The following is a 27,133-nucleotide window of genomic DNA, read 5'->3' as shown; positions in this document are numbered from 1 at the left end:
ATTCAACCATGCAATTGATGTAAAATAGTCAAGTATACCACACCATGACCAAGATTTTTTTTTTCTTTTTAACTAGTTTATACTTATAGTTTATACTTATAGTTTTGGGCATGTTAATTTCCATCTTTACCTAGATTATATCGCTTTATAGTTGGTATGAAGGAAAATATTTGTATTTTTAAATATACTACTTAGTATCCAAAAATTATTAAAAACGATAAAGTAGAAAATAAATTATTAATGAAAACAGTTTTTGACGATAATTAGTGAAAATTACGCTTTGCCAAATTGGCCAAAGATTTTCATTTTTAGAAAATATTTACCTCCCTTTTTTTTTATAATTAGAACTCTCCACATTCTTTTTTTGCAAAACTCGGTTTTCACTAATTGTCTTCGAAAATTATTTTCATTAATAATTAATTTTCTACTTTATCATTTTTAATAATTTTTGGATATGTTCATTACTGTGACATGTAGATACCATTGGTTTCACTTGATATTTAATGTTTCAACAATAGCAAAGAAGAACCAAATAATTTGTATTGACCTAATGCCGAATACCTTTTGCTTTGTTTTGTTTGTTGTTGTTGTTTTTTGTTTTTTTTGTTGCTTCTTTTGTTTTTTTATTACATTTTCACCCCAAACAAGGCACATTGCCACTTTGATGTAGGGGGTTACTATCAAGGACATAAGCTACAGGGGTACTATGTAGGGAGTTGGGCAGCAAGATATCGGTTCACGTTACACTTGAACTTCTGCATGTCAGTACAGTTGGTGAAGCAGGGACCCAGAAGGAAATTCCAAAGTCTAACGGTTCTGAGGAAGAAACTACTGGAGTAGAAGGATCTCTTACATCTAGGGATCTCTACTGTGAAGGGGTAGGATTTAGCTGCTTGTCGGGTTTGTCGGGGGTATTTACGTTGAGGGGGTACAAGTGCTTGCAGTTCATCGGAGCATTCACCATTAAAATACTTGTAGAACAGGCAGAGGGAAGCAACATCTTGTTGATGGGACAGAGGCTGAAGCTTAGATGACAATTCAGGACCTATCAGGTTGGTGACTCTCTTTGGAACCTTGTCTAGGAGCGAGAGACTAGTAGCAGATGCACCAGCCCAAATATGACAACAATACTCCATACACTTGGCAGATTATAAAAAAGAATGGTTATTAGTTTTACAAAAAAGAATATTTATGCAATGTTCTTTGTTAATTTCTTTAAATTTATAAAACACATATCCTGCTTAAAAACTTATGTGTGATTCAAACTTTGGTATTGATATCATAAAAATTTACTTAGTAATATGTACTCTACCTGTTCCTTTCTTGTCAACCAATCACATGTTTCTATTTGTATATAGACAAATTCTTAAACTATAATTTTTTTCATAGTATATAAATTTAGTACTAGTAAATTTTCATGATACAAATTGCCTGTTTTACATCTGTCAAGAGGTTCTGAAGATTAAACTCTATGACCTTCGCCAAAAATATTTTGGATTTTGCACCCACAAATCTCATTTATATACTGTTTGCAGGTGCCCTTTGCATTGTTTTGGAAGGGATGATCTGGTAGCACCAAATCAGGCTGAAGATAATGACTTCCTGACCTAAAATGCACCAAACATTGATGTTGTTGTTTTTTTTCCTTCCCTTTGCAAAGCTCAGTCATGTTCTTCAAAGTTGACAAAATAAATACCCATCAATTTTCCTCTACAAAATAACAAAACAAACATCATAAATAAATATCTAATATATAAAAGGTAAAATTCTGTGTGTGTGTTTTTGTATGTCTCACAAAAACTTTCCACACGCAACGGATCCTCATGAGATCGGGGTCGTTTTCAAGCTCGATCCTTCGGACGACAAATATCAAAGAGTTGGCCAAAAACATTCATTCCTTCACCCTCAGCTGAGCAGTTTTGTACAAGGAGGGGTCACTTTTTTTGCCAACATTTTAGCAAGTCATCGTCACCGTTAGATTGACTACATTTAATTTCAACGCTCTTGACTTCCGGTTGCGCGATGGAGACATCAGCTAAGACATTACATTTTTTTTTTTTCTTTCTTTGCATTATGGGTTCGAACCTGCCTGCCTACTATCACTTTTTAAATTTTTTTTTTTTTAGCACCTCTCTTTATCCAAACGTCCTGTTTTGATCCCCGCCCCCGCTACTGCCATTCTCCTCCCCCTCCCCGGGGTCCTTACTACACCTCCACACACCCAGGCAATGCCACAACCCCCCCCCCCCCCGCTAGTTTGAATTTAAAGCATAAAAACATTTTTAAAATAACCGGACTTTGCATTAAGTAGACCAAGAATGGCTGATAGGCCATAAAACAAAACAATCAAACCAAGCCAAACTCCATGAATAAAGGGTCCTGGATATGACCTAAAACTATATCCGATGGTGAGGCCCCACCTTGCAGGCTTTGGGGAGTGTGAAGCCACCCTTTAATTGCCATTGCTCCCAGGTCCACTCTGACCCGGAGTGGTAGTACCTGTTAGGGTCCTAACTATGGGTTAAATAGAATCTGACTTAAAAAAAATATACTCCATTAAAAATCGTTCCTCAAAATAATTAGATTCGGCATTAAATAACCTGAAAAAGGTTGATATGCTGTAAAACAAAAACAACCAACCAACCAACCAAATCCATGAATAAATATTTGAATATATAAAAAAAACTTAAAGCATAAAAACTTTTTCCAAAATGACTGGATTCTGGATTAAATAATGAGAAAAGGGTTGATATGCTGTAAAAACAAACAACCAAAATTATAAGGAATGAGAGCCCCTATGTGTACTTCTGCTCCTAGCCCCAAGCCCTATAGTATAATGTTTTTGGTCTAGTTTTTTATACTTTTCAAGTTATAAATAAAATAAAGTCTTTGTTATTTATGGAAGTCAAAGTGAACTCTGACTCCGCTATATAATCTCTAAAACTCTCAAATACAACATTGTATTTTGAGAAGTTTTTATAGGGCTTTGTTTTCAATTGCATCCCCGGGTAGATAGTCAGATACACCAAATATACATCGTACAGATTTTAAAATACTTAGATATAAGATATAATTTATGTATTTTTCTGTATAGATGTCAGATAAGAAAAAACTGTTGACCGGTGACCTATTTTTGACAATCGGTGTTGGTCATTATCTGACCCTTGTTCATTTGACATGAAATGTCTCTGATTTAAAAATCAGTAACTGTAATGACAACTTGTGTGCGTGTGTATGCATGTCTTTCCATCAGTTTGTCGAATCACTACTGAACATGAAGTAACAGGTAACACATGAAGGGCAAATTAAACTAGAAGTGATGGAAGGTGGAAAATAAGGAAAGGGTGTGTATGTTAAATACCAAAATCTCATTAATTGAGAGTTGAGAGTTCAATCTCTATACAGGGCAGTTTTTATTTTTTTCTTCAGTCATGTCCCAAAAGGAATTTCATTAAACAATATCCTAGCTGTAGCACACCGGATAAAGATAATAGGCAGTCTCACTATACAGGTCTCGATGAGAAAATATGTTGCACAATGATGCCTCAACTTATACGGCCATGTCATCCTTCATTAGGTATCCAGAAAGGCTCCAAAGTGTGTCCCACATTTATATCGATAGCTCAAATCCATGTGATTAGATATGGAGGGACACAGTTAATGATAACCTGTTCCTGGTGGACAGCACAACCAAAATGGCAATGGACAGGAAAAGTTGAAGATCATTCATGAAAAGTCTAAACTAAGTGGCATAATCACGTTGATGCACCAATTCCTGTTAATCATCAAAATTAAGCAACATTGAGCCTATCAGTACCAGATGGCAATACCAAATGCTGTATATAGGAGGATGTCAATACTTCCGGCATCTCCTGCATCCCACCTGGCTTCCAGCTGTCTTGATCCTATCCTGCCACTGGATCAGACTGGTTGGGATGAGTGAGAATGAGGTTGGGTCTGTACAAACCAGCATCACTTTAAACAAACTCCCAGTGTGTGTTATCTATCATTTCTAGGATGATCAGATGGTCATCGTCATTCTGACGGGCAAACTCTATTTAACCTCAGCATGAGACAATAAGACAAAAAATGAAAATATTAAATGACAATCATATTTTAGAAGAAACTGATGTTAATCGTTCATTGTTTGAATTTGAATGTCGCCTATCTTGTCAATGCTTAATTGATTTGTTTGTAAAATATAACGTTTCTCTCCATCATTTTACATAATGATTAACATGTTCACTGATGGGTCTACAGACCAGGGTTCAATCCTCAATCAAGTCATATCAAAGATTTAGAAAAATAGTACTTGATGTCCTCTTGCTAAACATTCAGTATTACGAGGGGCATTCCAAAAGTAATGCCTCCTATTTTTTATTCCTCCCGAATGAATCAGAGGGGATTGCAAATTGTATTATAACTTGTGACCTGAAAGTTTCATCTCTCTGCAGATATTGATGTGTAAGACTCCAAGAAAGCAACTCCTCTCTCGTACATATGTCAGAGGCAAAGAAAAAATTGAATTGATCAATGTTCACTGGCACCTGTTGAACATTTAAATAGTTGATGCAGCTGATGTTAGCACGATTAGGAGATGGGTCTGTCAGAGTGGTGATAAAGATGTAAGCTACAAAGTGCGCTCTGGATGCCCATGCACAGCTACTGCCCCATCACTGGCAAAAGTGTATTGAGAATTGTGCTGACTATGTAGAAAAATAAATTCTGGCGTACAAAAGGTTCGTTTTAATGTCACTACTTTCTTCTTTGTAGCACTTCAACTTTCTTTTTTTTAAAGTTAATGCATTACTTTTGGAACAACTTTCGTATAAAGTACAGACCAAGGGTTAATGTAGTAATCCAAGGAAAGGAGTAGGATCCTCCCCTACATCTAAGTGTGATACCCAACAAAAAGGGTATTCTTCAGGTCACCTTTAACTTTGATCAATCTATATGTTTATTTTATTTTTGACTAGCGGGACTACCCGGCATTGCTCGAGACCGTATAAACAATGAGAAAATTGAAGCTGATTTTGAACATATTTCTTATTCTTCGGATAGAGGAATTTTTAATGTCTATGTATCATTAGCTTTTTCGAGCAAAAGGATATTTTACCTACCCTAGGACGAGTATTACACGTATCAAATAATTGTACTTGTTCTAGGATAAGTAATTTATACCATATATATGAAATAATGTTTCCTTTGCGAGGATGGGTAATATACAACACATACTTAAAATAATTTTACCTGCCCTCGAACGGGTAATTAAAATAAATACATGGAACAATTTCACATACTATCGACAGGTATTCTACAACATGTTAAATAATTTCTCTTACCACCAAGGCTACCATAATTTTAAGAAAACTGAAACAATTTTTCGAAAGTAGATCATTAGACTTTCCAAATTAGTACATAAATACATCATCTTGGTTAAGAATTAGGCAACCATTGTTTCATCATAAATTTCAACATTACTGGTTTTTTTCCTTCGTCACTATCGGCACTAAAATTGTAAGAAAAATTATGACATTTTTAAACAATGTCTCAGTAGGATTTTCAAATTAATGCATAAATACATTGACACAGTTAGTGATTAGACAACCCTTGCTTCATTATCAAATTTTACATTACTGTGTTTCATTTTAATTCCCCACTACCGACACCAAATTTTTTTTGAAAAATACTTCATTTTCTGAAGATTACTCAGTAGGTTTTACAAACAAATACACAAATGTGTCAAGTTTAGTGATAAGGCAACCCTTGCTTCACTACAAAATTCCATATTACTGTGTTCTATTTCTCCCGACTACCGATGCCATATTTTTAAGTGAAATGATATCATTTCTGGAACATAACTGAGCAGGTTTTCCTAGTAAGTAAAGAAATGCATTGACACGGATTGTGATTGGGCAACTTTTACTTTACCACGAATTTCAATATTAATGTAGTTATTCCCTCCCACATACCAACAACATAATAGTAAGAGAAATTATGTCTTTTCTGGAATATGATTCCACAGATATTCTATATTTTTGGAATATGACATTGTGGGACATTGCTTTGTAACCCCAAAACGGACATTACTCTCTCCAAAACAACCCCAAAAGAGAACTCAAGAACTTGTTTAAAATTAACATAATCATTCTTCTTTCTACCCTCCCCCCCACTACAACCATCACATAATTCCCGGATGATAACATTACATTAAAGATTAAAAAAATATTTACAGAAATTGGCCTAGTAATCTTTCATAGAAAACCAACAATATATATGAATTTATCTAATTTTGAGATAAACTGTTTCAGCCATATCCAGAATCAACTTTTTTTTTTTTTTTTTTGCATAGGCGTCACCACTTATCAAGGCCGATAGGCCACTCAAGGATAAGGGTTAAAGAGTGTAGTCGAAAGGACAATATAGTAATCGATAGTAATGGAAGTTGGGTAAATTTGTTAACTTAAGTGGAACGGCTCATCAGAAACTTGTTCACGTTGGACTCGAAGACAACCATATTATAGACAGCTGGAAAGCAGGAAAACGGAAGACAATTCCACAGGCGTGCAGTTCTAAGAAAGAAGCTTTGATCATGGAAACTGTTTAGGTTTAGGCACAGATAAAGAGTGGGGAAAATTATTGATAATGTTTTCAGCTAGTCTAGTGTTTCTTGTGAAAGTTTGGCGAGGGGGGGGGGACCATAGATTGAAGCTCAGTCGAACACTTTCCATGAAAATAACGATAAAGCAGAGACAAACTCGCAACATCTCTTCTGTGAGATAGAGGTTGCAACGAAGAGAAAAGGACATCTCCCACCAGGCCACGAAGTCTATTTTGAACCCTATCAAGGCAGGACAAGTCTTTTCTAGCAGCTCCTGCCCATATGTGGCAACAGTATTCCATCCTTGGACGTATCTGGCTCTTATATAGATAGAGAATTGCATCAGCAGTGAGATATCTACTGGATCAATAGAAGGATCTGATCATTTTTCCAGCGGCCTTGGCAACAGATTTGATGTACGTATTCCATTTAAGATCAGGAGTAAAGGTCAAGCCCAGAAGCCTGTCAAAACTTGAGGCCTCCCCAAGACGAGAGCCATTCATTTTAATTGATGTCAGATGGGGATCAGAACGTTGATGATGTAAAGATAGAAGCTTGGTTTTAGATGCATTAAAAGTAACCAGCCACTCCTTTCCCCATTGTACAACGTGATCAAGATCAGAGGAGAGAGAATCAGAGAGAACTTGGTTGTTTACTGTCTTAGATGTGCTACCATAAATGGTAGTGTCGTCAGCAAAAATGTCAACGAATGATGTAAGGATGTGATTTGGAAGATCATTAATGTAGATCAGGAAAAGAGTTGGGCCCAGGATGGACCCCTGAGGGACTCCAGCATTTATACTGTGAGCTTCTGATTTTTGCCCATCAACTACTACTCTTATGAACCTATCAGGGAGAAATGATTTAATAATTGAGAAGACATTTCCAGCTATACCATAGCTGGAGATCTTGTGAAGTAAACCTTTATGCCATACCCTATCAAAGGCCTTTGATATGTCTAAGAGCAATTGCCCTAGAAAGGTTGCCTCTGTCGAGAGATTCGCTAATCCTATGAGATATAACTGTAAGCACATCTGCTGTAGATCTAGCAGAACAGAAACCATATTGTGTGTCACTAAGAAGGTTATTTTTGCTGAGATGGTTGATTACTTCTCTATTTAACACAGATTCCAGCAACTTACTCATGATGCACAGGAGACTTATTGGCCTGTACTGAAAGGGGGATGAACGATCACCTGAATTCTTAAATACAGGGCATACTGATGAGATTTTCCAGGGTGATGGGAAGCAATTCTCCTTAAGACAATCTTTAAACAGTTTTGTAAGTATGGGTGCTAGTTCTGGTTGAAGTTTTTTGAGTACTATAATTGGAATACCGGCAGGGCCAGTTGCTTTACTGGAATCAAGGTTTTTTATTAGCTTGGCAACATCACATACAGATATTTGTATATCACATAGTGTGTTTTCTGATACAGGAGGAAATATTGGGAGTTGACGGCCTTGGTCGCAAAGGGTAGAATTGGCTGTAAAGTTGTTGGCAAAGAGTTTGGCTTTGTCTGATGCTGACGAGATTAACTCAGGTCCATTGATGATAGTTGGGATAGAGCACACGCTTCTGTTCAGGATTCTGTTTGCAATTTGCCAAAACTGGTGGGAACCAAGCCGCTGCTCAGCTACTTTGGACTTGACGGACTGAGCATACAACTCTCTTGCGTTCTTTATTACTTTCTTACAATGGTTGCTGGCAGTCCTGAAAGCGTCTTTAGTTCCCATACATCTATTACGTTGGAAGCAGTGGAAAAAGTGATTTCTGTGCACAATAGCAGCAGCACATTCTGGAGAAAACCATGGCTGGCTGTTAGGTTTTTGCTGGAACTTTTTCGAGGGTATGAAACGGTCTATACCTACAATTAACCATTCTGTCAGGTCTGATACTATAGACGACACATCCTTTTTAAACATGGAACGCAGAGGAAGATCCGATATAAATGTACGGAAACTATCCCAGTCAGCCATAGTGTATCGATATACTGTACGATGGAGAGGTACGTCTGAGGACTTATTACATTTCATTTTTATCTTAATTGATACAACTGAGTGGTCAGAAGATCCAAGAGGAGACAGAACGGAAACTGAACATAGTTCAGGGCAAGTTGTGAGAAAAAGGTCTAGGAGACTTGCATACTGGCCGTCATTGTCGGGCACACGGGTGGGTTCGTGAACAATCTGAGTGAGGTCATAAGCAATGGAGAAATCATGACAGAATCTCCCCTCATCATCGGTCTTGTTTGAGTGGGTCAACCATTCCACATTGTGAACATTGAAGTCTCCACGTACATGAATGTTAGCTGAAGGATATGCTGATAGAACTTGGTCAATTTTCTCAGATATGCTTTTAAAGATAGTAACTCCGCTGTTATGGGGGTGATAGAGAGTAAATATAAATGCCGTAGTGTGAGCTAGTGCTACTCGGAAGCACATGTAGGGTAAGTTAGGATCTTCTCTGGAGATGTCCCTACCACATAGAAAGCCATCTTTTATATAGGCACATATTCCATGCCCATGGCGATCTTGGGGGTCAGATTTGGAAGTTAGGTTAGAGTATCCTTTAATTACGAACTCATTTAGGGAAATAGTCTGTCCAATTCCAGTTTCGCTTAAAAATAAAAGGTCTGGTTTAGTTCAGAAATAAAGTAATTTTAAGATTGAAAATTGTTTAAGCCATTTCCAGTACAAATTTTCTACCACCCTCATATAATCCAAGTGATGCTGCGTATTCCGCTAGTATATATATGACCAAGACAATGTTGCTTGACTTGGTGATCTACATAAAGCATTTGGTATTCCCAAGTAGTCACCAATCTGATAATGACAAAGACAATGTTGCTTAACTTTGGTGATCTACATAAAGCATTTGGTACTCCCAAGTAGTCACCCATCCGATAATGACCAAGACATTGTTGCTTAACTTTGGTATTCCCAAGTAGTCACCCATCTAATAATGACCAGACTCCATGTTGCTTAACTTTGGTGATCTACATAAAGCATTTTGTATTCCACAGTAGTCACCAATCTGATAATGACCAAGACAATGTAGCTTAACTTTGGTGATCTACATAAAGCATTTGGCATTCCCAAGTATTCACAAATCTTAAAATGACCACGACAATGTTGCTTAACTTTGGTGATCTATACAAATTATTTGGTATTCCCAAGTAGTCACCCATCTGATAATGGCCAGACTCCATGTTGCTTAACTTTAGTCATCTATACAAAGAATTTGGTATTTCCAAATAGTCACATATGTTATAATGACCAAGACAATGTTGCTTAACTTTGGTGATCTACATAAAACATTTTGCCATCCCAAGTAGTCACCCATCTGATAATGACCAGACTGTATTTTGCTCAACTTTGCTGATCTATATAAAGCATTTGTTATTCCCAAGTAGTCACCTATCTGATAATGATCAGACTTCATGTTGCTTAACTTTGATGATCTTTGTAAAGCATTTGCTATTCCGAAATAGTCACCCATCTGATAATAACCAGACTCCATGTTGCTTAACTTTAGTGATATACATAAATTATTTTATATTCCCAAGTACTCACCCATCTGTAATAATGACCAAGACAATGTTGCTTAACTTTGGTGGACTACATAAAGCATTTGGTATTCTCAAGTAGTCACCCATCTGATAGTAACCAAGACAATGTTGCTTAACTTTGGTGATCTACATAAAGGATTTGGTATTCCCACGTAGTAACCCAATTTCAAAATGGACCTGTAGTGCAGAAGGAGCTTCAAAATTGTCAAGTCAGAGCCATACTGCACAAGCACCTTCACAATTGTCAAATCGGACCTATACTGCACAAGCACTTTCAAAATTGTTGAGTCGGACTTATATTACACAAGCACTTCACAATATCAAATCAGACCTATGCTGCACAAGCACTTTTAAAAATTGTCGATTCGGACCTATACTGCACAAGCACCTTCAAAATTGTCAAATCAGATCTATACTGCACAAGCACCTTCAAAATTTTACAAATCCGATCTATACTGCACAAGCACCTTAAAATGTTTCAAATGGACCCATACTGCAGAAGCACCATAAAAATTTTCAAATCGGACCTATACTGCACAAGCACCTCAAAAATTTTCAAATCGGACCTATACTGCACAAGCACCTGAAAAAATTTAAAAACCAGACCCGTACTGCACAATTACCTTCAATTTTTTTCAAATTTGATCTATACTACACAAGCACATTAAAATTTTTCAAATCGGTCCTATACTGCACAAGCACATTAAAATTTTCCAAATCCGACCTATATTGCATAAGCACCTTAAAATTTTTCAAATCGGACCTATACTGCACAAGAACCTTCAAAATTGTCAAATCGGACATATACTGCACAAGAACCTTCAAAATTGTCAAATCGGACATATACTGCACAAGCACCTTCAAAATTGTCAAATCGGACCTATACTGCACATGCACCTTCGAAATTTTCAGATAGGACCTATACTGCACAAGCACCTCGAAAATTGTCAAATCAGACCTATATTACACAAGCACTTTCAAAATTTTTCAAATCCGACCTATAATAATGTAATAATGACCAAGACAATGTTGCTTAACTTTGGCACCTTCAAAATTATCAAATCGAACCTATACTGCACAAACACCTTCAAAATTTTTCAAATCGGACCTATACTACACAAGCACCTTCAATATTGTTGAATCAGGCCTATACTTCACCTATGTCATACAATCCCAGGCGACGCTGGGTATTCTGATAGTACATATCCACCTATGTCATACAATCCCAGGCAACGCTGGCTGTTCTGCTCGTACATATACACCTACTTCATCCAATCCCAGGCTATGCCTGGTATTTTACTTGTACATATATCCCCATATGTAATCCAATCCAGGGTGACGCTGGGTATTTGGCTAGTACATATATCAACTAATTTTTTCCAATCCCAGGCGACGCCAAGTGTTCTGCTAGGAAAAATACCATGGATTTTATCCATGCCGGGTAATCTGCTAGTACATATGTCATGCTAGTACTATGTCATACAATCCTGGGCGACACTGGGTATTCTGCTAGTACATATACACCAATTTTATTCAATCCCAGGCTACGCCTAGTATTCTGCTAGTACATATATCCAGCTATGTAATACAGTCCTGTGCGACGCCGGGTATTAAGCTAGTACATATATCAACCAATCTTATCCGATCCCAGGCAACGCTGGGTATTCTGCTAGGAAACATTCAATGCATTTCAACCTATGTCGGATAATCTGCTAGTACATAATACTTTTATATGAATTCCTTAAAACCCGTCCTCTTTAACTGAAGATTATATAAAAACATAACCTCCTCATTACTAAGAATGGCTTTCTGAATAATAATGGTTTTATTTCAGAATTTGGAATCAGCAGTTTAGCGATGTGTGATGTTTGGAATATGACATCTTGTCTGAATGTAATATACGATAAATATATAATATGTATTTTTTTTTTACTTGGTCTTTTGGCTAAGATCAAAGTGTAATATCTGTTCTTAGAATTCAAGCGGTTTCATCTTTCGTCCCCCCCCACCCCCACTAAGAAAATAAGGAGGGGGTCATGCTTTGCATGTCAAGCTAACGTAACTCGAAAATAAGGATGGCGTTCTAAATAATAATGTTTTTCATTCAGATGTGATTTTTGGAATATGACATCTTGTCTCAATTTAGTAATCGATAAATATAAATTATGCATCTTTTTATAATAGAAGATAATGCTTGGTAGAAAATTAAGCTGTATAAGACGGTTACTTGGTTTTTTGGCTAAGATCAAAGTGTAGTATCTGTTCTTAGAATTCAAGCAGTCTCATCTTTTGCCCCCCCCCTCCCACTAAGAAAATTAGGTGGAGGTTATACCTGGGATCTCAAGCTGTAGAGAAACAAACGTTACTCGAAAATAAGGAGGATTTATGCCTGGGATGTGACCAAATCCATTCACTTACATTTCGTATATGTAATGTTTTAGATTTAGATGCATTGTTTACATTTTAAAACATAGTAAAACGAATCTCGTTTCCTGTTTAGACATCTCTCTCTCTCTCTCTCTCTCTCTCTCTGTCTCTGTCTCTGTCTCTCTCTCTCTCTCTCTGTCTCTGTCTCTCTCTCTCTCTTCGTCTTCCTTACTCTAAAGAGAAATAGTGTTACTAAAAAGAAAATGGCGTTTAGCTTTGTTTTTTTGTAAAAACATCGATCGTTAATATTTTTTAAGCTTTTTTTTTTTACTTCACATTTTTGGCTTGTTATTTTTCGTTTAACTATCGTATCTAACTATTTTTAACCTGCTAATAACGTTGGTAACGTTTTCATAATGTGTAAGTTAATATTTTAATTTGTATGATTTTATCGATAACAATTATATGCAATATTTTTATATACAAACCGCCATTACAGCTTGCTGATGTCAAGGTCATGTGACATGACTCAGCATTTATTAAATTACATATAAATATCGTTAAAATGTCACTTTTTCGCCCCCCCCCCCGCCCCTGTAGAAAAACAGTCAGCTGACTAACGTAGAGTGAACCTTTTGGGGCAAAAATTCGATATTTGTCGTCCAGAGGGTCAGGCTTTAATATGAGACAAAATTTGTGAATTTTTGTTCTGTCTGTCGAAAGTTTTTGGCAGACATACAAACACACACACACACATACATACATACATACATACAAGCATTTTCGCTTTTATATATATAGACTAGCGGGGGTACCCGGTGTTGCCCGGGTGTTTGTAGGTGTGTGTGTGGTGTTAAATAAAAAAGAAACCGGGATTGGGGGGGGGTAGGATTGAACCCGAAGCCCTGAGGCGAAGTTTGAAAATAAAATCGGCCAGCCAGAATGAGTTACTGAAAGATGTTTGAATTTATTTAAGTAAGAACCAAATTGACATGTGCGCACACGGAAGTCGTCGAGCATTACGACGACGACATTCAGCAAATGAGGTCAATGACCAGGTTTGTTTGTTATAAGCGAAGTAAAAAAAGAAAACAACGTTAAAACTTAAGCAGGAGGTAATCAAAACATTGAGAAAAAAAACACAAAAAAAACTAACGTAAGGCAAACGAACAATGTTAAATGTAAAAATCAAAAAAACAAAAATAAACAGAAAAACAAACACGTGAAAAATGGCTTAAATAAGCCTGTTTCGATATTAAAATTTAAAAAATCGATGGGTACCCGGGTGTTTTCGGGTGTGTGGTCGGGGTGGATAAGCGAAGTAAAAAAAAAAAAAACAGAAAAACGAACGTTATGTGAAAAATGGCTTAAATAACACTGGTTCAATATTTAAATTTAAAAAAAGAAAAAAAAAAGAAAAGACATCTCACACCACGATTCAAACCCAAAACGTTTAGATAACAAACCAACGCATTAACCAACTGAGCTAACACGACGTACATGAAATTTAGTCAGTTCTTCAAGTATTTAAAGTAAATTAGGTCATGACGTCATCTGACGCATGCGTAGAATCGGTTGCGTCACGTGAGGACCGTTTTTGTTCACCCCCCCCCCCCCCGTCGAAAATTGTCAATTTCGGGGTGAAAAAATGAGCATTTTTGGCCAATTTTTCGATATTTTTCAAGCGAAGGATGGAGCTTAAATATGATACCGAGTTTGTGAATTTTTGTTGTGTCTGTCGAAAGTTTTTAGCGAACACACAAACACACATACATACATACAAACATACATTTTCGCTTTTATATATATAAACTAGCGAGGGATACCCGGCGTTGCCCGGGTGTTTGTAGGGGCGTGTGGTGTTAAATAAAAAAGAAGCGGGGGGGGGGGGGGTAGGATCGAAGCCGAACCCCTGAGGCGAAGTTTGAAAATAAAATCGGCCAGCCAGAAGTGAAAGATGTTTGAAAGTCGTCGAGCGTTACAACGACGACGATGACGATGTAAGCATTGTTATATGCGAAGTAAGAAAAGAAAACAACGTTTTAATTAAGCCGGGGGGGGAGGTAAAACAAAAAAAATAACGTAAGGCAAACGAACGAACGTTACGTAAAAAATGGCTTTAATAATACAGGGTTCAATATTTAAATTTAAAAAATCGAAAAAAAAAAAAAACATCTCACACCACGATTCGAACCCAAAATGTTTAGATAATTAACCAAGGTCTTAACTACCTGCGCTAAAGCGGCGTATATAAAGTTTGTTCGGTTTATCAACTATTTAAAGTAAATCAGGTCATGACGTCATCTGACGCATGCGTTGTTGACCCTCCCCCCTGTCGAATCTGTCTAGACATCTCTCTCTCTCTCACTCTCTTTCTCTCACACTCTCTCTCACTTCGTCTGCCTGACTCTAAAGACTGGAAAATGGTGTCTGGCTGTTTTTATTTTTAAAAAAAACTTCGATCGTTAATATTTTTTGTAAGCATATTTTTTTTTAAACTTTTTTTTTTACTTTATTTTTCGTTTAACTATCGTATCTACCTATTTTGAATGTGGTAATAACTTTGGTAACGTTGCCATAGCGAAGAAGTTCATAGTATAGCTTTAATTAATTTTTTACCGATAACAACATTTTTAAATTGTAAATTAAGACCGCCATTAGAGGTTGCTGACGTCAAGATCACGTGACATGACTCAGCAGGTTTTAAATACAAGTTGACCCAAAATAAACGTCCTCGTGTATACTTTATGTAGAAGAGTTGGCGGCCGTATTTTTTTGGGCAGTTATAAATCGATTTAAAAATATGTAATGTTTAACATTAAAATGTCACTTTTTGGCCCCCCCCCCCACTGCAGAAAATCGATCAGTTGACACACTTCTGATGGTCACTTTGGGCCAATTTTTTGATATTTGTCGTCCGGAAGGTGGGGCTTTCATATGAGACAAAGTTGGTGAATTTTTGTTGTCTGTCGAAAGTTTTTAGCAGACACACAAACATACAAACATACATACATTTTCGCTTTTATATATATAGATAATTTTGACTATATGACATATTCTTTTTTTTAATTTACAGAGCTGCTCTCGTAGTTCGAGAAGAGAACCTTGGTCAAGTGTTAAACATAGTCAAAGGGTTTTCCATGGAACGTATTTATGAAATGAGGCGTCAAGTTCAGTTTTACTGGGAGAATTACTTCAAATCCGTCAAAGATATTACCCTGACCACTCTGCAGATAATCAATGATAGAATTTTCCCTTATGCTGCCCGTAAGAGTGAACAGTGGAATGAACCCCCATCGGTGCGTATTCATTTACCTTTTTGGCTTTTTTTTTTCTGACATGATTTACCTCATCTTTAACATGAACTCATCTTGTCTTCTCTCTAGCTCTGTCATTCCACATGGTCTCAGTTTATTTTTATTTTTCTATTTCACTGTATCACTTGTGCCATGGTGTTACGTCATACGCATTCTTTTGCATTGATTCCAATTTGGATATTTTTGAATACCTGTTGTTTTATCAAATTTCTAATTGTCCATTGACTCATGTCATAACATAGGTCCTAACATGAAATTACATTTTTAAAATTCTTTACCAAACCATGTTTTAATAATTCTTTTGTCTTTTTATTTTCAATGGTTTTGAATCTCCGTCGGCTAATATAAGGTGTAATCGGAATCCTTGTTTTTTAAACAAATTTACAAAGATTAATTTAAAATAAATAAAATGCTTCAATAAAATTCTGGCTGTCTACATGGCTTTCTGCTTGGTCAGTCTTCTTAAAGAATAAAATTTTGTAAAAGTTCTTGGAAGCATCTTTAAAAATTTGAAATTTTGAATAAACGGGCAAAATTCCTTTGAAATCCCGTTAAGATGCAAATATTTTTATTGAAAGTCATTAGATTTTTTTGTCTTGTCTTTTTTTTCTCTTATTAATTTTGGATAGTAAAATATCCATCATCAGAGAAAGTGTTAAAAAGAAGAAAAGTATAACCATTTTTTTTTTTTTTAAATTTATTTTCATGATTAGATATATCTTTGCCTTGTATTATTGAAGTATTATTGGTGGTCAGATGTTATTAAACAATGTATAATGGAGAATATCTCTTTATATTCACTTTCTTAGTTGCATGGATGATACAGTGTAATAAAATTTGTCAAAAGTTCTTGGAAGCATCAGTAAGAAATTTAAAATCCTGAATAAACAAATAAAATGCCTTCGAAACCACATTTAAAATGCAAATATTTTTATCATTTTTTTTTGTCTTTTTTTTCTGATTAATTTTGGATAATAAAAAAAAAACATCATTAGAGAAAGTGTTTCAATAAAAATTGAAGTTTTACCATTATTTTATTTTACCATAATTAAGTTTATATATATATATATATATATATATATATATATAAACTAGCAGGGGGTACCCGGCGTTGCCCTGGTGTTTGGAGGTGTGTGTGTTAAAAAGAAAACATTGGCCGGGTAAAAGAAAAAAAAAAGGTTTTAGTAGGAAGGTAGGATTGAACCCCGAAGCCTTGACGCGAAGGTGGAAACGAAAGGGAAAAAAAGCCAGACACCTAACCATCTCGGCCACGAGGGGAGAGGAACTGATAAGCGCATTAAGTGAAGGTTTATAAAGCGAAATAAACAGGTGCGAGGAAGTGGCGTGATGTCTGACCTAGTTTTGCGCTGCAAGCCAGATCATTTGCTTTTCGAAGACGTGGTGAGCTGGTAAAAAGTCGGGCAAATTAAATACACACGCGACCCCTGTTGTTAAGGCATAGTTATGATTTAGACGCAATATAAAAAGTTTTAAGAAGGAGCGAGCCGAGCGAGAATCACGGCGAAAAAAGCGGACATACACAAAAAGCGAACACACATGCATACACACACACATTTTGCCTTTTATTTATATAGATTTAAAAGTTTAGTTTAACGTATTGTTGTGACACTATAATGAACGAATACTTCGACTCCAACAGATTATCCGGACATCTCATCAGATGAACAACAGAAGTTCTGTTGAGTAAATGGCATGTAGTATGTGTCATATTGATGTTGCTCTCGTTTTTCTCTTTTTGTTGTAGTTGTCTTTGTTTCAATAACAATAGTTGTAAAAAAAGTTGATAATGACAGCACACAATCATCTTCACCTCACCCATGATGGTGTTTTTCATATTATGTTGACAATACATACTTGACAATCAGTTCAACGGAATCTGGGCCATTTGATCTAGGTGGTCTTTTTGCTCCTGTGGTATGATTCTGTGTAGTTCTAGGTCTATCTACCCAAGCTTTATCTTCTCTCTTTGAGAAAATGCTAGTTTATTGCTAATTGCTTGAGGTGTCTCTACTAAGGAATAGTGACGAGGCTGCTCAGCCATCTTTTTTTTTTTTTCTTTTTTTTTTAGGCTAGAACGCTCTTTCTCTTGAGTGCAGGCTTTTTAATCCTTACCTTCCTACCTTGTGTCCAATCTTTTCATGGTCAGAGAGGGGTTAAATATTAGAATATTTCAGGTTTAGCAATGTTTTTTTGGATGGAAGGGGAATAATTTTACAATATACATACATAATATCCAGTCAGTATTCCCTCAATTAATCCCACATGGGGAGGGGGAGGGGTGAAGAGAAGCTGTCTTAAACATGATCACTCTCCTTCGTGGTACAGAAAAAAAGAGAAATCTTTTATTAGCTTAACTGTTACGTGTCACTGGCAGGTTTTTGCCTGTGACAATATACTGAACACATAACTTTAATTCTACTCTTTAACTTCTAATGGAATGTTTCAATTTCTCTTTACTCTAACCCTATGTGAAAAATTCCATTTTTAACCTACACATCTAATCTTGCAAAGATTTGTCAATCCAAGAATTCTTAAGCAATCAAATTTTGTCCTTTCCATCTATTGTTTTGAATTGTCTTATAGTATTGTTCATCACCCAATTGACAACGTCATTAACTCTTATCCTCAAGTAGCCCTTGGGACTTCATAAGTGATGACTCATTAATATAAAAAAAACATAGTTTACAAAAGATATTTCTTTGGGATTAGATAACTAAAAAATGTGTTGATTTACCGTAAAACAAACAAATCAAAGCAGCATCTGTTCAGGAATGTGAGTTGTCTGCTTTTGAACGGAATTCTGCTTTTTTTTTCTTTTTTTTTTTTTTAATTTTGAAAAAGGCGGATTTCCGCTTAGATCTTTAAAGCCTCAGATTGATGTTTCCCACCTTTTGTTTAAAATTAGCCTTTTTTTTTTTTTTTTTTTTAGCTGATTTAGCTTTTTTGTCGTTTTTTTTTTTTCGTTATTTGACTGGATTTTGTTTTATTTCACTTTATTTTTTATTTTTATCTTCCTCTTTTTCTCTCTTTCTGTCTTTTTTTTCTTTCTCTCTTATGACAGTTCTCTCTGAAAACTAAAAATGTTAATTTTGCTCTGAAGGTTAAGACTGCAAATAATTCATTATGAAGGTGGGGCAGGGGGCTTAGATGACTTTAATCAAAGAATGACTTCCTGTCTCCTACCTCCCCACATGTACTCAAAGTCTTTTTCTTAATTTTGACTTTACTGGTTGAAACTGATTTGAGTTGTTTAGGGGAAAATAATTTCTTTCTTTGTTTTTTTTTTTTTTTGTTTTCGTTTTTTTTTTTTTTTGTTTTGTTTTTTTGCTGCCCTCTACACACACACACGCACACGCACGCACACACACACACACACACACACACACACACACACACGGGAGTCATGACATCCCAGGTCAGGAAATTTGTTTTGATTTCAGCTTCTTTTTTTTTTTCTTTTTGCCATTGTCTATTTACATGCCTGCTGCTGTATTTTAATGCACAAAATTTTGATAATCACAGTTGGTTTATGCATTCAATTAATAATCAGTTGTTGTTATGCAATTAGCTGACTTAGGAAGTTGGGTTCTGGTCCAGAATAAAAACAAAAACAAGGAAAAATCTGTATGATGTATGTAGCCATGATGAAAATAAAGTGTCATGTTCCAAAATCACGTAAATATATCAGAAAGTTTTATTTTTAGAAAGAAAATCATTTTTAAACGATTAATGGGAATTCATAGCCATTACTACATAAATTTCAGAAGTTTGAATTAAGTTATCATCCTTTGTATTTTATTTTGTTTTTACTTTTTATTTTAGATGGTTTTCAAAATGGTAGACAAGATGAATGCTCTTTTGTTTCTCATAAAAATAAAATTACTTGATCAATTTATATGATTTTTGGAATATGATATTTTCATTTCATCTCGGCTGCATACACCATACAGATTTTTCTTTATTTTTGTTTTTTAATATAGGGGAATTATGGACACAAACCGCCAGTTGACAATGTTGTAAATTGTAGACAAATTTTAAGAAACTTAATCGGAAACAAATAACAAAAGAAATGATGAAACTGAAAAAAAAAAAAAAAGATGCAATTTTAGATTTGAGTCAATAGAATTGCTGTGAAATAATCAGTTGCTATCTACATCATGTCAAAAGAGACTGAATCAGATTGATAAGTCTGACTCATTACCCCTCCTCCTCCTTCCTTTTTGTTCCTTTCCCAGATTAGTAAGCTTATTCTGTCTTTCTGCAATATGACGGTTATTATTAAGAACTGTTCAGATCAAAGCAAAAGATGGTTAATCATCATCGTTTTAAATAAATGATGTCATTCATGTACCTTTTGATTTCCAGTTTTGTCTTCCTGAAGAAGAAATCTGTCTGCACAGAAAAGGGTATAACGATCAAATCATCTTTATTTTTATGTACTTACTAGCGAGGGGTACCCGGCATTGCCCGGGTGTTTGTAGGTGTGTGTGAAAAAAACCCGAAATGTGAAGAAAAAAACAGGTGCCCGTGAAAAAAAAACGAAGCTTCGACGACGCGCAGTTGGAAAATAGTAAAGTGTGAAAAAAAAAAAACAGGTGCGCGTTTTTGTTTGACGTGACGGCAATAGCTATTCAGCAGTTAGCATTTTGTGCGGGACAGTTTTTAATGAGGTCAATAAATCGGTTTGTTTGTTTTTAAAAACCCGCTCCCTGTTTATTAGTGGGAGCGTCTCGTCTCAAAATGAAAGCTACCGTCTGATATGACGAAGTCGACATTGACCAAACGTTACTTAGCTCTCTAGAGACGACTGGCTTTCGGCCAGTGATTAGAGTCGAGTTTCGCTTTTTTTTATATACCAAAAACCGAATGTAACGCGTGCCGATGCGGGAAATGTCGAATAATTAACGTTTGAAAGTCAATAAAATTAAATAGACAGGCGAGCTCCGTGGTTAACTGTGAGATGTTACAATTTATAGATGATATAAAAAGTTTTGAGAAGTTGTGAACCGAGCGAGCGCTTCTCTGAAAGAAGCCTTTTGTGGACATCGAGGAAAAGCGTACATACATACATACATTTTCGCTTTTATATATATATATAGATGTATATGTTTCTATATTTCTATGCATAGGATTCACTTCCAAACTAATTACCTGGTGCTACCAGATAAAGCTGTCTGAAGATATCGGCTACCTGACTTGAATGCCCCCAAAATTTAAAAGAATGTTACAGACAAGCACAATAGACATGTAAAAAAGCATTGCCAGAAAAAAGAAGGAATAAAATCATTACATATATATATATATATATATATATATATATATATATAAATTACAATATCAAAATTTGAGCATGAAAAAGTAAAGGACTAGTTGTTAAAACTGGAAAAGAAAATGACAGCATTAAGTATATGATTATATAATGTTATGAATTGAATTTTTAAAAAAATTCTTAATGCTGTAATATTTTAAGTTATAAATTATACTTTTTACTGAATATCTTGTCCTTTTCTTTTCCAGTTTTAACAACTAGTCCTTTACTACTTTTCCATGTTTAAGCTTAACCATATTACTTTTCATGCTTGCATTTTTCTATTGTAATCTGATTTTTCCAGGTTTCCAGTAAATTCACTTGTTCTTTGCTCAATTTTAGTCTTCTTTTTTTGCCCCCATAAGCATAATATACGCATATGTAATAACAATGTATGGCACTCGCCTACTTTTAATAAAATTCACCCAATTATCTCTTTCATTTTCTCTGTTTGATTTGTTGCTTCTCTTTTCGCAAAAGTGGTGAATTAGTAGCAACATTAGTTGCTGAAGCGACGTGGTTGCTATGGAAACCAGTCATAAAAAACGTCGCTCACCTCCTTAGGTTTTTTTACGATTTTAAACACTAGTAAATTCATCATAACTTTTGTTTTACTGAACGAAAAATGAATTTTTTTATTTGTTATTTTTTTTTCCACAATATAGCTGAGAAGGTGATCTATAACTTGTAATAATTGTTTGAAATTTGGTTGAAAAATGAGTGAGCGGTGAAGCTTCTAAATGACTAAAACTGCCACTTAACCATACATTCAAACATTTGGTTTGAATCATATACATGTTGTATCCATAAACAGTAGAGTCATTTTTGTAGGAAATCTAAAGTAGGATAGCTCAATACACAGCACAGTAAGAATAAAAGTTAAAAGAAAAAAAACAGCCAAAAATTTCATTATAAATTTATTTCAACCCAATAAGGAATTTTCAAATGAGCAAGTTGGGTAAAGGATATCGCGTGACAGGTAGTTTGTTTTGTTTTTTTTTGTTTTTTTTCCGCATTTCAGTCAAGCAACAGCTTTTACTCAGTTTGCTTTTTTGGAAAATGTCCTATTTTTATAATGAGATATGACTAACTGAAATTTTAGGGTTTCTTTTTCTTCTTTTAACTTATATAATGCAGTGAAAGCAGTTAAATTCTCAGAGTTTCTCACCTTATAATATCAATATTCCATTTTGAATTATTATTTTCTTGTCTTTACCATTCGTTTCTATTAAAAAATAAATAAATCTAATTTCTTTCTGAAAATACTTAATCTGACTCTGGAATATTTTTCAACAAATCCAAATTCAACTGAATAGCATCTTTGTTATCAACAGCAAATACAAACTTAAATAAATTCTTTCATTTAATTCATGATAATAAGCAAATATTATATTTATATTCATATAGAAAAAGATGTAGAAAAAATTTGGAACTCTCTGGAATTTTTTAAATTTCTATTGCATTGTGTGATTTCATCCATATTAATTAATCAATGCCTAACAACATTTACCATTTCTTTCCTATAGTGGTGTTTCAGATACTTTTAACATGGTCGTCCATATTTTCATGCTTTTTTTTTCTGCTTATCTGTAGCTTCTGAATTTCAACTAATGCTTACATATTCACTGGCAGAGTAAATTGATACACTCCATTTATTTTATTTGTATAGATTTCAAAAAGTAACCAATGCTATCAGCAATATTTATTCTAGAATTGATTTTTTTTCTTAACCAACAAATGCTATCAGCAATATTTATTCTAGAATTGATTTTTTTTCTTTCTTTTTTTTCACGCTTTCTGTTTCTATTTCATGGTTTTGCAGTTAAACTATTTATTTATTTATCAATATTTTTGGTGCTAATGCAGAGTGATCCGCGCTATTTTTTAAATCGTATTTCCATGTTTAATTAAAGTTTTATGTTTTTTTATTCAATTGTAAGGTAAAGTACAGAATGGTTACAAAACACTTTCCCCTCCCTATGTTAAGAATGGCTTTTTAAATAATGTTATTATTTCAGCACGGATCACTCTCTGCATGAGTACCATATTTTTAAATACTAAAAATAATTAATACCACAGTTTTCTTTTACTTTCCCTGTTCTAACACGTTTTGCTTTTATTAATACTTTTATAAGAAAAAAAGTCATTATTTAAAGCAGATAAATTCATTTCTAAGCAAATTATAAACAATTAAGTCAATTAAGTATTACTACTCGATTTCAATTAGAGTATGCAGCTTATAAAATATTTTTTTGAAATTGAAATTAATTTTTGTTTGTGTAATTTTTTACTTTTTAAACTTTCAATAAATCCAAATTCTTTCAATCCTCCCGTCAACTTTATTTTCCTATCTTTAAAGTAGATAGTTATTTGTATACAGACTATGTTCAAACAATTAAGTCATCTATATCATATTTCTTTTAGTTTAACTGATTCTCTGTCCATTGCAGCTTTTCTCAGAAACTACTATGCCGATCAAGCTGAAATTTTGTATGGACCTTTGTTATGATGAAATGCAATAAACTAAGTATTATAGTATCTGTTTGATGCACAGTTAGAAATTAATAAGGATTAATAAGGAGCAATCACCACAATACCACATTTACTCTAGAAGTTTTCTTGGAAACTACTGGGCCAATCTGACTAAAATTTTGTATAAAATATTGTTATAAGATGCAGTGAACTAGCTATTCATTCAATGCACAGTCAGGGTTTAATAAGGATTAGTATTTAATAGAAGGAACGTTTAAATCTTCCTTCAATTTGAACTTTGCACAAAACACTGTAACTCATGACTCTTTGCTCTACGTATCGCATGTGTTGTTTTTATTCATTCATATATTTAATTGTACCCACCATCATCATTGTCATGATCATTGCATTTTTTTTTTTTTTTTTTTTATTGCATTTTCACTCCAAACAAGGCACATTGCCACTTTGGTGTAGGGGGCTACTATCAGGGGAAACCTCTACTGGGGTACTATGTAGGGATTAGGGCAGCGAGATGTTGGTTCATGTTGCACTTGAACTTATGCATGTCAGTACAGTTGGGGAAGCAGTGACCTGGAATGGAATTCCAAAGTCTAGCTGTTCTGGGGAAGAAACTACTGGAGTAGAAAGATCTTTTACATCTAGGGATCTCTACAGTGTGGGGGTGGGATTTTGCAGCTTGTCGGGTCTGTCGAGGGTGTTCACGTTGTGGGGGCACAAGTGCTTGCAGTTCTTCAGAGCATTCACCATTATAATACTTGTAGAACAGGCAGAGGGATGCAACGTTTCGACGATGGGACAGAGGCTGAAGTTTAGATGCCAGTTTAGGGCCTATCAGATTTGCGACTCTCTTTTGAACCCTGTCAAGGAGCGAGAGACTAGTAGCCGATGCACCGGCCCAAATATGACAGCAATACTCCATACATGGGCGAATAGTGGCCTTATAGAGGTACAGGATACTTTCGGGTGTTAGAAGTTTTCTAGCACGGTAGAGAGAGCCCACCTTCCTTGCAGCGGCCCTGGCAATGCCCTCGATGTAATTGTTCCAACTCATGTTTCCTGTGAACGTTAGGCCAAGGAGCTTGAGAGACGTACTCTCAGATAAAGAGTCGTTGGCCATTGCTATAGGTGGTAGAGAAGGTTTCTTGTAATTATTGAATGAAACCAGTTTTGTCTTGGTGGCATTGAACGTTACCATCCATTTTTGTCCCCATTCCACTACTGATTGGAGGTCATCCTCTAGTGTTTCTGCCATTACTTTAGATATATGTTCATTTGTTTTCCTGTCGTGCCTGCTATAGAGTGTGGTGTCATCAGCATATATACCCATCTCAGAGGCAATTTTGTCGGGGAGGTCATTTATGAATATCAGGAACAGCAGAGGTCCAAGGATAGATCCCTGGGGCACTCCCACATTTATATCATATTGTTTAGATGTACGACTGTCGAGGACAACCTGGATTTTTCTCTTATCTAAGAAGGATTTAATTATGCTAAGTATTCTACCAGTGATACCGTAAGATCTAATCTTCCTGAGGAGACCCTCATGCCATACCCTGTCAAAAGCCTTAGATATATCTAGAGCTACCGCTCTGCCCTCTCCTGCTTTGTCCAGTGAATGGTATATGCGTTCAGAGATTACAGTGAGGATGTCTGCCGTGGAACGGGCTTGTCTAAATCCATATTGATGGTCGGTCAGAAGTTTAGCATCTGTAAGGTGCTGGACTAGAGCATGGTTAATTAAGGTCTCAAATATTTTGGCAAAAAGTGGGAGGAGGCTAATAGGGCGATAATTTAATGGGTCAGTTCTTTCGCCAGAATTCTTGAATACTGGTACTACAGAAGCAGTTTTCCAACAGCTCAGAAAGCAAGATTCATTAAGGCATTTGTTGTAGAGTTTGGAGAGAACTGGAGCTACTTCGGCTGAGCACTTTTTTAATAGCACAGCTGGGATGAGGTCGGGTCCACATGCTTTGGAAGTGTCAAGGTTTTTTATGATAGCATGCACCTGAGCAGGGGTGATTTTCAGATCGTCTAGCGTGGCATCTGTCCGCATAGGAAATTGAGGTAGGGGGTGGTTTAGAGGGTCCAGTGTGGAGTTTGAGGCAAATCGACTGGCAAGCATGTTAGCCTTCTCGGTTGCTGAGCAAAGAACCTCGTGATTGTTAGTTAGTGGGGGAATTGTTGATTGCCCATTATTTACTACACTGTTGTAGATTTTCCAGAAGTCACGAGTTCCTAGTTTTTGTGCTTCGATGCGTTTTTTAGTGGTTTCCGTAAATTCCCTCTTAGCTGTCGCTATTTCTTTCTTAACGTTACTTCTAGCTTCTATGTACTTCTGTCTGTTTGAACCGGACTTATGTCGGTTAAACCTGCGGAATGCATGCTGCCTTTGAGCAATGGCAGTTGTGCAAGTCGAAGTAAACCATTGGGGAGAGTGGGGCTTGCTATAGAATTTCCGCATGGGAACATGCGCTTCGATTGCAGTTTTGAACCATTCAGTGGTCTCGGTTGCACACTGTTCAGCAGGAAGAGAAAAAATATTTCCCCATGGGGCGTCTCTGATAAGATCTCTGATAGCTTCCCAGTCAGCCTTTTTATAATATCTCGTTGTTTTGAGCACTGGCTCTTCAGTTTTGGGTCTAGAGTTTAGGGCGATTTCAACCATTATCACCGCATGATCAGCGTTCCCAAGTGGGCTGTCGGCTTTCGTTACACAATCATCAGGAACTGTGGTCAAAAACAGATCTAATAGTGATGCGTGTTGTTCTTCCTGATCAGGGAAGCGGGTTGGAAAAGTAACAATTTGCGATAGGGAGTGAGATACAGAGAAGCTATGAGTTGCGCTGCCTGCTGCATCTGTGCAAGTAGAGAATCCAAGCCAGTTTTTGTGATGGACATTAAAGTCGCCAAATACATGTACTTGGGCGCTAGTGTCGAAGGAGAGTGCTGTGTCTATGCTGTCAGATACTTTGTTTATTATGGTGCAGTCTTGGGTCGAGGGAGAGCGGTAGAGAAAGTAAAAGTAGCTAATGTTGTGTTGCATGATTAGTCTAAAGCACATAAAGGCTTGATCATCCGTTTCTAGGTTTGTTTCTCTAGTCAAGGGAAGGGTATTACGAATGTAAACTCCAAGTCCGTGCATATGTCTGTCAGAGTCCTTACGGCAGAGTGGGAGATATCCAGGCATGTTAAAGTAGTTAGAGGGGATGGAGGAGTGTAGGTTAGTCTCACTTAGTGCTAAGATATCCGGGGTATTTGTTAGGAGAAATGCTTCGACATCAGCTAAATTAGTTCTAAGCCCACGGATATTTGTGAATGCAAGCCTCAAGGGAGGAGGCAAGTTAATTGTACCAATCATCATCATCTGCAGCAAGCAAGTATGTGCTTCAAAAAGGTCTAAAATGCCCGAGTTGAGCAGTGGGGAAGCGCTCTCACTAATCTACAAAATAGTTCATGT

At 35.9% G+C, this 27,133-nt stretch overlaps 1 protein-coding gene across 3 annotated transcripts in view; it reads left to right on the top strand.

Moving 5' to 3' along the window:
* The window catches only part of LOC145276935 (exostosin-2-like), a 140,394-nt gene that overhangs the window by 67,430 nt on the left and 45,831 nt on the right, over positions 1-27,133 (top strand). For all 3 annotated transcript variants that reach the window (XM_080128425.1, XM_080128421.1, XM_080128424.1), the window contains exon 6: positions 15,614-15,836. In XM_080128425.1, coding sequence (XP_079984551.1) covers positions 15,614-15,836 — 223 coding nt within the window. The remainder of the gene's footprint in view (positions 1-15,613; positions 15,837-27,133) is intronic.

The sequence above is a fragment of the Euprymna scolopes genome, chromosome 5 (assembly GCF_053919585.1).
Source record: "Euprymna scolopes isolate OS-2025 chromosome 5, ASM5391958v1, whole genome shotgun sequence".
NCBI lineage: Eukaryota > Metazoa > Mollusca > Cephalopoda > Sepiida > Sepiolidae > Euprymna > Euprymna scolopes.
This window is presented reverse-complemented; position numbering and strand designations above follow the sequence as displayed.